The 12,772-nt window shown below is 31.3% G+C and overlaps 1 protein-coding gene across 1 annotated transcript; it reads right to left on the bottom strand.

Moving 5' to 3' along the window:
* Positions 1–1,002: 1,002 nt before the first annotated feature.
* On the bottom strand, positions 1,003–2,450 carry LOC141398071 (uncharacterized). Its single transcript, XM_073975225.1, has one exon. It carries the CDS (start codon positions 2,341–2,343, stop codon positions 1,159–1,161), a length of 1,185 nt encoding a protein of 394 aa, XP_073831326.1. The 5' UTR covers positions 2,344–2,450; the 3' UTR covers positions 1,003–1,158.
* Between the last annotated feature and the right edge of the window lie 10,322 nt (positions 2,451–12,772).

Below are 12,772 nucleotides of genomic sequence, written 5' to 3' on the forward strand. Positions count from 1 at the left end.
GTCAGTCCTAGGCGTGGATTTTTTAAGAATATTTGTAGAAGGTCTGTGGGCGTGGATTTTTTAAGAATATTTGTAGAAGGTCTGTGGGCGTGGATTTTTTATAAAAACACTTTTTGTAATATAGCATTTTTAAAGAATATAGCATTTTTAAAGAAATACGGTATAGGGGAAGTACCCCGCCCCTTCCGAAATTCAACTAAATTTGTAGCCTATTTTAATCGGGGGCCATCCCTGTACATTCCCTGGCAATTTTAGGAAAATCGGTTCAGTAGTTTTTGTAGAAAAGATAAAAATTGAAAATTGAAAAAAGTGGGCGTAAAAGTGGGCGTGGCCAAATTTTCTTTGCATAAAAACCTATGTCAGGTTATGACGCACATTTTATAGAAAGAATTATCCAAATCCAACAAACGACATTTGATTTTTATTTATATAGATTAGGGATTTTCATCATCATAGAATGCGAGAATAAATACATCTTTCGGGAATCCGACTGATTGTTTGTTACGTATTAGATATGGACCGCTTCCCATATATTTTTGTTTACAAAATGAAAGAAATTCACCTAAATGTTCTTTGCTCTATTTTCGTCCCGTCCAAATATATCGAATTTTTACAGACTTCTCTTTTCCCTTCCCGTTTTAAGTAAATGAGCTGTAAACCCCAATCCATTGATTGATTGTAGAAAATACGTTGAAGCAGGAAGGATCTTTTCCCCTTATTTTCCCATTTTTCATAAAAAAAATCATTGTAAATATTTTTTAGATTTTGTTTTATTTGTTTTTTTTTTTTTTTAAGAATAAATGAAACAGAAAGAAAACCACAAAGAAACAGAATAGAAACATAAAGAAGAAATCAACGAACTACATAACAGCAGAACTTCACTAAAAATAAGCGTAATTTGTTTCGCAACTAAACCGTTTAACACTTAAAAACTAAACATTAAAAAATACTTAAAAATTAATTTAAAATATAACTAAAAAAACTTAAAAACTATAAGCGTAATATGAGAGCAATTCCCCTCGTTTGTCAACAACAAAAAGAAGATTTAACAAAATAAATAAATAGGCGACTTTTTGTGTCTAAATTCGTTGGTTAGGCAAATTTTTGGTTTCAAGTTTTTTGGTAAGCGTTTTCACTTCTTCACTTTCTTTTCTTGTCTCAGACGTAAATGGACGGCAGGGCTAGGCCAACTTCAAAATAGTTTCTTGAGTCAACCTTGTATTTCTTGGCACTTGAATTTTGACAGGATTTGGAATTGGAGCGGCGTTTAAGGCTTGGCCTCACGGGGGGAGTTGCCAAATTGAAACTATCCTGCTGTTTGCTGCTTTGGACGGGTGTAGGCAATTGCAACAACTCTGCGGGGGTATAGTGTGCTCCAGGATTGGGTGTGGCTGGTGGTGGTGTAACAATCGGCGAGGCCGGTTGGGGTGTTGTGGGTCGCACAAAAGGTTTTGATTCAATGCCCAAAAAACTTAAATCACTGCAAGGATCATCACCGGCAGCATAGGAAGGTGAGAGGATTATATCATTAACAGTATCCACTTGGTTTTTCAGCAGAGTTCTCCTTCTCAAATTGAATGTGGATCTGCGTGGCTTCTTTTTCTTTTCTTCTTTGCGGGCCGAATCCAAAATGGCATCAATTAAATGGTCCAAAGTTTGGTCACCCATGCGATTCGATAAGACACCAGTGCTATTTTTTACATCCTCCTTGGCAGCGGTTGCCGGTATTCGCCCTTGTTCTTCTTCTTGAGCTATGGCCAAAAAATCCAATTCCAATTTACGTTTTTGGGGCAAGGCGGTGGCAGCAGCTGCTTGGCTTGAAATTTGTTTAACTTCCTGCTCCACCACTTGAGGTGTGGTAAAATAACGACGATTTGCCATAAACGGATCTGGCAGTAGACCACGCAAAGCCAATTGTTGGCCCGTAAACATGGTATTGGGAGAATATTCCTCTTCAAATTTAGGCAATGTGGTGGCATATTTGGGAACCTCTGCAGCCGGCAAAGTTAGACCCAAGGTGGAATGTCTGCGCTGGGTACGATTTGTGTTAACAGCTTGGGTCGAAACCCTTCTACGTTCCACGGGTGTTCCACTGGGATTTGATACAGCTTCGGGAGTTACATTTAAAATATCCGCTAATGGTGTCAAAACCAAGGGGCTATTTCTGGTACGATTAACCATTGGAGTTGAGGTTAGAATTGGAATATTTTCCTTATTGGCAATTGTGGCACGTCGTTTGCGGCGCTTGGCATCCGTTGAACGTGGTGTCCGTGTCGATGCAACACGATGTGTTACAGGAGTATCCTGTGGCATTTTGCTAGCCGATGCAGTCCACTTTAACATTTTTGTGTGAAATTATATTTGCTGTTGTTGTAAAATTAAAACGCACGTTTTGTGAAAACGTTTCTTCTTCTATGTTCTTAGTCGAGAACCGTTCCGAAAGAAATTGAATTTTATTCCGTAACGTTGTGTTCCGTAAGGCAATTGCTGACAAACTGATTTCACAACTCTCTTGTCAAGGTATTTATACGCGGCAGCAGCACCAAGCACCCCTGGCTCAAAGAAGCTACTCTCTCACCCAGGTATGACAATATGAGGTAATATTCTTCAACAGTTACGACATAGGGGTTGTTTAACCGTTACTCCACAAAAACACCCTGGCAAAGTAGAACACACTCTCCCATAATCTGCTCTAGTTACTCTTCGTGTTTTTGAAAACGGTAACCAACCCACAGTCACGTACTACTCATTTATCTCTCACAATTGCAATTTGTCCTGTTGCTGCAACCACCCCTAGCTGCTGAGGATATAATGGCAGCAATTCATTGGCTGGTTGCTGCCGTATTGTCTGTCCAACTAAGTGTGTCTCGTGCTCTTGTTTTCCTGTCTGGAGAATAATCCTCTCTGCATGGTGCCCATTTTAGTTTCTCTATCTACACTGTCACAAATATTCTGCTTAGTCCTGTGGCAGACAATAGAAGTATTGTGTTCTAACAGAAAATGCAAATCTTGTTGCTTTTTTAATCCAGGATAAGACAAACTCCGCAGGTGATCGGGAAACCACAATTAGGTGTTAAAATCTTAGAGAAAATTATGATAAATTATTAGCTTATTGCTGCAAAGGATAAAGTCTTAATATTAATCAAGCGTGATATTGTTACAGTCGCAACGGGTGATGGATGGAATACTTCGGAAATATTTTTACAGAATATTTTTTTCAAGAGCCGAAAGACCCACCATGATGAGTTTTTAAGGAAAATACCCAACAAATGTAAATTTTTAAAGAATATTTTTTAAAGATCCACAAACTAATAATCGTAGATTTTTAAAGAATATTTTTTTCAAGGACAATCAGACCAATAATCGTAGATTTTTTAAAGAATATTTTTTTCAAGGACCCACATACCAATAATCGTGGATTTTTAAACAATATTTTTTCATAAAACCACAGACCAATAATCGTGGATTTTAAACAATATTTTTTCATAAAACCACAGACTAATAATCGTGGATTTTTAAACAATATTTTTTCATAAAACCACAGACCAATAATCGTGGATTTTTAAAGAATTTTTTTTTAAAAAAGCCGTAGACAAATAATCGTGGATTTTTAAACAATATTTTTTTCATAAAACCACAGACCAATAATCGTGGATTTTTAAACAATATTTTCTCATAAAACCACAGACCAACAATCGCGGATTTTTAAACAATATTTTTTCATAAAACCACAGACCAATAATCGTGGATTTTTAAACAATATTTTTTCATAAAACCACAGACCAATAATCGCGGATTTTTAAACAATATTTTTTCATAAAACTACAGACCAATAATCGTGGATTTTTAAACAAAATTTTTTCATAAAACCACAGACCAATAATCGTGGATTTTTAAACAATATTTTTTCACACAGATCAATCGATATCGTGGATTTTAAACAATATTTTTTCAAAAAACCACAGACCAATAATAGTGGATTTTTAAACAATATTTTTTCATAAAACCACAGACCAATAATCGTGCATTTTTAAACAATATTTTTTCATAAAACCACAGACCAATAATCAAGGATTTTTAAACAATATTTTTTCACACAGATCAATCGATATCGTGGATTTTTAAACAATATTTTTTCATAAAACCACCGAACAATAATCGTGGATTTTTAAACAATATTTTTTCATAAAACCACAGACCAATAATCGTGGATTTTTAAAGAATATTTTTTCATAAAACCACAGACCAATAATCGTGGATTTTTAAAGAATATTTTTTCAAAAACCCACAGACCAACAATCGTGGATTTTTAAAGAATATTTTTTTAAAAACCCGCAGACCAACAATCGTGGATTTTTAAAGAATATTTTTTTAAAAACCCACAGACCAACAATCGTGGATTTTTAAAGAATATTTTTTTAAAAACCCACAGACCAACAATCGTGGATTTTTAAAGAATATTTTTTCAAAAACCCACAGACCAACAGTCGTGGATTTTTAAAGAACATTTTTTTAAAAACCCACAGACCAACAATCGTGGATTTTTAAACAATATTTTTTCATAAAACCACAGACCAATAATCGTGGATTTTTAAACAATATTTTTTAATAAAACCACAGACCAATAATCGTGGATTTTTAAACAATATTTTTTCATAAAACCACAGACCAATAATCGTGGATTTTTGAACAATATTTTTTTAATAAAACTACACACCAATAATCGTGGATTTTTAAACAATATTTTTTCATAAAACTACAGACCAATAATCGTGGATTTTTAAACAATATTTTTTCATAAAACCACAGACCAATAATCGTGGATATTTAAACAATATTTTTTCATAAAACCACAGACCAATAATCGTGGATTTTTAAACAATATTTTTTCATAAAACCACAGACCAATAATCGTGGATTTTTAAACAATATTTTTTCATAAAACCACAGACCAATAATCGTGGATTTTTAAACGTGGATTTTTGAACAATATTTTTTTAATAAAACTACAGACCAATAATCGTGGATTTTTAAACAATATTTTTTCATAAAACCACAGACCAATAATCGTGGATTTTTAAACAATATTTTTTCATAAAACTACAGACCAATAATCGTGGATTTTTAAACAATATTTTTTCATAAAACCACAGACCAATAATCGTGGATTTTTAAACAATTTTTTTTCATAAAACCACAGACCAATAATCGTGGATTTTTAAACATTTTTTTTCATAAAACCACAGACCAATAATCGTGGATTTTTAAACATTTTTTTTCATAAAACCACAGACCAATAATCGTGGATTTTTAAACAATATTTTTTCATAAAACCACAGACCAATAATCATGGATTTTTAAACAATATTTTTTCATAAAACCACAGACCAATAATCGTGGATTTTTAAACAATATTTTTTCATAAAACCACAGACCAATAATCTAGGATTTTTAAAGAATATTTTTTCAAAAAATCGCAGACAAATAATCGTAGATTTTTAAACAATATTTTTTCATAAAACCACAGACCAACAATCGTGGATTTTTAAAGAATATTTTTTTAAAAACCCGCAGACCAGCAATCGTGGATTTTTAAAGAATATTTTTTTAAAAACCCACAGACCAACAATCGTGGATTTTTAAAGAATATTTTTTCAAAAACCCACAGACCAACAATCGTGGTTTTTAAAGAACATTTTTTTAAAAACCCACAGACCAACAATCGTGGATGTTTAAACAATATTTTTTCATAAAACCACAGACCAATAATCGTGGATTTTTAAACAATATTTTTTCATAAAACCACAGACCAATAATCGTGGATTTTTAAACAATATTTTTTCATAAAACCACAGACCAATAATCGTGGATTTTTAAACAATATTGTTTCATAAAACCACAGACCAATAATCGTGGATTTTTAGACAATATTTTTTCATAAAACCACAGACCAATAATCGTGGATTTTTAGACAATATTTTTTCATAAAACCACAGACCAATAATCGTGGATTTTTAAACAATATTTTTTCATAAAACCACAGACCAATAATCGTGGATTTTTAGACAATATTTTTTCATAAAACCACAGACCAATAATCGTGGATTTTTAAAGAATATTTTTTCATAAAACCACAGACCAATAATCGTGGATTTTTAAACAATATTTTTTCATAAAACCACAGACCAATAATCGTGGATTTTAAAAGAATATTTTTTCATAAAACCACAGACCAATAATCGTGGATTTTAAACAATATTTTTTCATAAAACCACAGGCCAATAATCGTGGATTTTTAAACAATATTTTTTCATAAAACCACAGGCCAATAATCGTGGATTTTTAAACAATATTTTTTCATAAAACCACAGGCCAATAATCGTGGATTTTTAAACAATATTTTTTCATAAAACCACAGAACAATAATCGTGGATTTTTAAACAATATTTTTTTCATTAAACCACAGACCAATAATCGTGGATTTTTAAACAATATTTTTCATAAAACCACAGACCAATAATCGTGGATATTTAAACAATATTTTTCATAAAACCACAGACCAATAATCGTGGATTTTTAAACAATATTTTTTCATAAAACCACAGACCAATAATCGTGGATTTTTAGACAATATTTTTTCATAAAACCACAGGCCAATAATCGTGGATTTTTAAACAATATTTTTCAAAGCTCCACAGGCCAAAAATCGTGGATTTTTAAAGAATATTTTTTCAAAGCTCCACAGGCCAATAATCGTGGATTTTTAAAGAATATTTTTTCAAAGCTCCACAGGCCAATAATCGTGGATTTTTAAAGAATATTTTTTCAAAGCTCCACAGGCCAATAATCGTGGATTTTTAAAGAATATTTTTTCAAAGCTCCACAGGCCAATAATCGTGGATTTTTAAAGAATATTTTTTCAAAGCTCCACAGGCCAATAATCGTGGATTTTTAAAGAATATTTTTTCAAAGCTCCACAGGCCAATAATCGTGGATTTTTAAAGAATATTTTTTCAAAGCTCCACAGGCCAATAATCGTGGATTTTTAAAGAATATTTTTCAAAAGACCCACAGACCACTAATCGTGGATTTTTAAAGAATATTTTTCAAAAGATCCACATACCACTAATCGTGGATTTTTAAAGAATATTTTTCAAAAGACCCACAGACCACTAATCGTGGATTTTTAAAGAATATTTTTCAAAAGACCCACAGACCACTAATCGTGGATTTTTAAAGAATATTTTTCAAAAGACCCACAGACCACTAATTGTGGATTTTTAAAGAATATTTTTCAAAAGACCCACAGACCACTAATCGTGGATTTTTAAAGAATATTTTTCAAAAGACCCACAGACCACTAATCGTGGATTTTTAAAGCATATTTTTCAAAAGACCCACAGACCACTAATCGTGGATTTTTTAAAAGAATATTTTTTTTTTCAAAAAATCACAGACCAACAATCGTGGATTTTTAAAGAATATTTTTTCAAAAACCCACAGACCAACAATCGTGGATTTTTAAAGAATATTTTTTCAAAAACCCACAGACCAACAATCGTGGATTTTTAAAGAATATTTTTTCAAAAACCCACAGACCAACAATCGTGGATTTTTAAAGAATATTTTTTCACAAACCCACAGACCAACAATCGTGGATTTTTAAGGAATATTTTTTCAAAAACCCACAGACCAACAATCGTGGATTTTTAAAGAATATTTTTTCGAAAACCCACAGACCAACAATCGTGGATTTTTAAAGAATATTTTTTCAAAAACCCACAGACCAACAATCGTGGATTTTTAAAGAATATTTTTTCAAAAACCCACAGACCAACAATCGTGGATTCTTAAAGAATATTTTTTCAAAAACCCGCAGACCAACAATCGTGGATTCTTAAAGAATATTTTTTCAAAAACCCACAGACCAACAATCGTGGATTTTTAAAGAATATTTTATTAATATTTTTTTCAACAATCGTGGATTCTTAAAGAATATTTTTTCAAAAACCCACAGACCAACAATCGTGGATTTTTAAAGAATATTTTTTCAAAAACCCACAGACAAACTATCGTGGATTTTTAAAGAATATTTTATTAATATTTTTTTCAACAATCGTGGATTATTAAAGAATATTTTTTCAAAAACCCACAGACCAACAATTGTGGATTTTTAAAGAATATTTTATTAATATTTTTTCCAACAATCGTGGATTTTTAAAGAATATTTTTTCCAATAATCGTGGATTTTTAGAGAATATTTTTCCAATATTTTTTCCAATAATCGTGGATTTTTAAAGAATATTTTTCCAATATTTTTTTCAATAATCGTGGATTTTTAAAGAATATTTTTCCAATATTTTTTCCAATAATCGTGGATTTTTAAAGAATATTTTTCCAATATTTTTCCCAATAATCGTGGATTTTTAAAGAATATTTTTCCAATATTTTTCCAATAATCGTCGATTTTTAAAGAATATTTTTCCAATATTTTTTCCAATAATCTTGGATTTTTAAAGAATATTTTTCCAATATTTTTTCCAATAATCGTGGATTTTTAAAGAATATTTTTCCAATATTTTTTCCAATAATCGTGGATTTTTAAAGAATATTTTTCCAATATTTTTTCCAATAATCGTGGATTTTTAGAGAATATTTTTCCAATATTTTTTCCAATAATCGTGGATTTTTAAAGAATATTTTTCAAACAACTACAGACCAATAAACGTGGATTTTTAAAGAAAATTTTTTTAATACTTTTTTCCAATAATGGTGGATTTTTAAAGAATATTTTTCAAACAACTACAGACCAATAAACGTGGATTTTTAAGAAAATTTTTTTAATACTTTTTTCAATAATCGTGGATTTTTAAAGAATATTTTTCAAACAACTGCAGACCAATAAACGTGGATTTTTAAAGAAAATTTTTTTAATACTTTTTTCCAAAAATCGTGGATTTTTAAAGAATATTTTTCAAACAACTACAGACCAATAAACGTGGATTTTTAAAGAAAATTTTTTTAATACTTTTTTCCAATAATAGTGGATTTTTAAAGAATATTTTTCAAACAACTACAGACCAATAAACGTGGATTTTTAAAGAAATTTTTTTTAATACTTTTTTCCAATAATCGTGGATTTTTAAAGAATATTTTTCAAACAACTACAGACCAATAAACGTGGATTTTTAAAGAAATTTTTTTAAACACTTTTTTCCAATAATCGTGGATTTTTAAAGAATATTTTTCAAACAACTACAGACCAATAAACGTGGATTTTTAAAGAAATTTTTTTAAACACTTTTTTCCATTAATCGTGGATTTTTAAAGAATATTTTTCAAACAACTACAGACCAATAAACGTGGATTTTTAAAGAATATTTCGAGGATTTTTAAAGAAATATTTTTCAAAGACCCACAGACCAATAATCGCGGGTTTTATAGAATATTTTTTCAAAGATCCACAGACCAATAATCGTGGATTTTTAAAGAAGATTTTTTCAACAAACAAAAGACTAATAATCATGGATTTTTAAAGAATATTTTTTCAAAGACCCACAGACCAATAGTAGCGGATTTTTTAAGAATATTTTTTTTTTTTTTTCAAAGACCCACAGATCATTAACAGTGGATTTTTTAAGAATATTTTTTTCAAGGACCCATAGAATAATAATAGAGGATTTTTTAAGAATATTGGTTCAAGGATTTCCAAAACAATTCATAAATTTGTCCTTTTTTGTCCCGCCATCAATGATCTTCTTGATAGCATTTTACAGTGTAGCTATTATTTCCAGTGTATATCAATCACACTTCTTGCCCATCTGAAATTTCTTTGTGTGTATTTTTGGAAATTGTTTGAGGTTATAGCACGTTGTTGAGTTGTTAATTCTCTGCCTGTTCTAGTTCTCTCTCATTTACTTTCTCTTTTTTTCTCACTCTCACTATCGTTTTTGTCATGTGCTATTGAATCGCCGCTTTTGTTAAACTAGAACAGGATTTTCCACACCATTATTTCATTCATTCACGTTCTTTCAAAGGACAATGTGCATGTGATTGTGTGTAGTGTGCTTCGATATCTTACTGTTTGGCCATCTAAATCCTGTCCAGAATTCCATTGCAAAACCAACAACTATTTAAAGATGTTCAGTTGAGTTTTTGTGACTGAAGCGCATAAAGGATTTGTCCTCCATGAACGAAAAGAAAAAAAATTGCAAGATGCCATTGCATGCGAATCCGATGGACAGGATTTGCATGTATGAATGATTCTAAAGAGCACGTTCTTTCATCTGTTTTGTTTTCTTAGGCATGAAATTGAGAGTGATACCAGTTTTCTGTTTCCATTTAAAGATTTAAACCTAAGAAAACATTTAAATTTTATTAACATTCATTTAAAGAAGATAAAAATCTCCACAAGAAATGGCTTCTTTTTTTTCCTGATTTCCAGTTCTGTGTTGCTGTGTTCATTATTTTCATCCTTTATCATTGTTGAGTAGCCATCCATAACTTTTTAGTGGAGAATTTCTTCCCCTAAGTTTGCTACTTCAAAAAGATTATTATCAAGTTCATCAGATCTCAGAAGTTTCCCTTCTTCTCCATACAGAAGTACGAGTTTGTTGCCAATTAGTTATTATTAGCGGAAGTGGTTTCCTTTCTGTAAATTTTAAGGATTTTTTAGTTTTTTTAGGGAAATTTGTGCTTATGGGGTATTTTATTGTGGCCTGTAAGGAAGCAATTGCTGAAGCAACAGGACCGACCGACCATACCTATGTATGTTCATGTTTAAGGGCCATTAACATTTGAACTACAAGGGTTTTTATGATTGTGGGAAAAATGGTGGTGACAAGTGTATTTTGTCTGTGGTCTTGTAATAGAAGAACCATTAAAAGAAAGGAAGGAAGTTCCTGACCTTTTACTTTAGCCACTAATTAGCTGTTATAAAATATGTTCCCACACTTTTTTTCTTGGCAATAAAATTTACACAAAAATGTTAAACTATCTTGGAAATGGATTTCCATGACATAATTTCAAAACTAGCGGCTAATAAAATTAATCCTAAATAAGATAGTATCAGGGGCAATACATTTTCAGAAATTGTAGTGGCCTCATAGTTCAGCTACTGTCGTTTTCCCAAGGAATATTTTAGATTTTCATGATAATCTGTAACTGTTAAAAATCTCTTAAAGGTCATAAAATCTCATATTAATTCCTCATTAATCCTTCCTCTTTGTAGCGCCTAATACCACACACATCCCTGTAAGGCTTCTACCCATTTGTAATGGACTTTTGAACTACTCAACACATAATTAAATAGACAAAACACTGCCTCACTTCTGGTAATGTCAATTGATATCCGTTTTAGTTAACCCTTTTAAAAAAAATGTCTTATTTTTAAGACGAAAAACAAGATATTTTTCCTCATTTCCTTGGAAAATTGCTTGTTACTTCCAACCCCTTTAATTAATTTTTCATTTACGCCTTTCATTGCCACATGCGACGAAGGGAAAAATTAATACTGAAATAAAACTACGATGATACTAGCCACAAATCTCAAAATAACAGCTTCGTTACATTTAATAAAGGGTAAAACGGACATCCTTTAGAAATCAACGATTATTGGTATGCGGGTCCTTGAAAAAATATTCTTTAAAAATTCATGATATTTGAAAAATTTTTATTTAAAAATGCACGATCTTTGAAAAAAAATTCTTTAAAATTTCACTATCTTTGAAAAAATATCTTTTAAAAACAAGTAAAGAGTCGTTAAGTTCGACCATGCCGAACTTTTTATACCCTCCACCATAAAAAAGTCTTAATTAAAATGGAATAATTAGGGTCCTTTCACAATTATAGGTGCAACAACTTTTCGACAATGGTGAGTATATTAAAAACCCCGAAGGACAGATGCGCCGTGAGTCGAACTTTCGCGTTATGGCGTGATGAAGTTTTTGCAAGAGACCCTGTAAGCCATCATTAATTAGCATTATATACCAAAACATGGACCTATATTGGCGATTATTTTTGAATAGCAAAATTGTAGCTAAAATTCTCAAAATACCGACCATAACAGATAGTTCGGTTAAAAATTGCAGCTAAAATTCTCAAAATACCGAAAATCGGGAGATACCGTTATATGGGGGCTATATCAAAACATGGACCTATGTTGACGATGTTTCGTTGGAGATGTTTTATGTCCACTGAGAACTTTAAATGTCAAATTACAGCTATTTCGGTTAAAAACTGTAGCTAAAATTCTCAAAATACCGAAAATAGGGAGGACCGTTATATTGGGGCTATACCAAAACATGGAACTATGTTGACGATGTATCGTAGGAGATGGTTTATGACCACTGAGAACCTCAAATGGCAAATTACAGCTAGTTCGGTTAAAAATTGTAACTAAAATGCTCAAAATACCGAAAATCGGGAGGTACGGTTATAAGGGGGCCATACCAAAACATGGACCTATGTTGACGATGTTTGGTGGAGATGTTTCATGACCACTGAGAATCTCAAATGTCAAATTGCAGATAGTTCGGTTACAAATTGTGGCTAAAATTCTCAAAATACCGAAAATCGGGGACCTATGTTGACGATGTTTGGTGGAGATATTTCATGATCACTGAGAACCTCAAATGACAAATTACAGATAGTTCGGTTAAAAATTGTAGCTAAAACTCTCAAAATACCGAAAATCGGGAGGTACCGATATATGGAGGCTATACCAAAACATGGACCTATGTTGACGATGTTTCGTGGAGATGTTTTATGATCA

This window comes from Musca autumnalis, unplaced genomic scaffold (assembly GCF_047663935.1).
Source record: "Musca autumnalis isolate F117 unplaced genomic scaffold, ASM4766393v1 scaffold_3, whole genome shotgun sequence".
NCBI classification, from domain to species: domain Eukaryota; kingdom Metazoa; phylum Arthropoda; class Insecta; order Diptera; family Muscidae; genus Musca; species Musca autumnalis.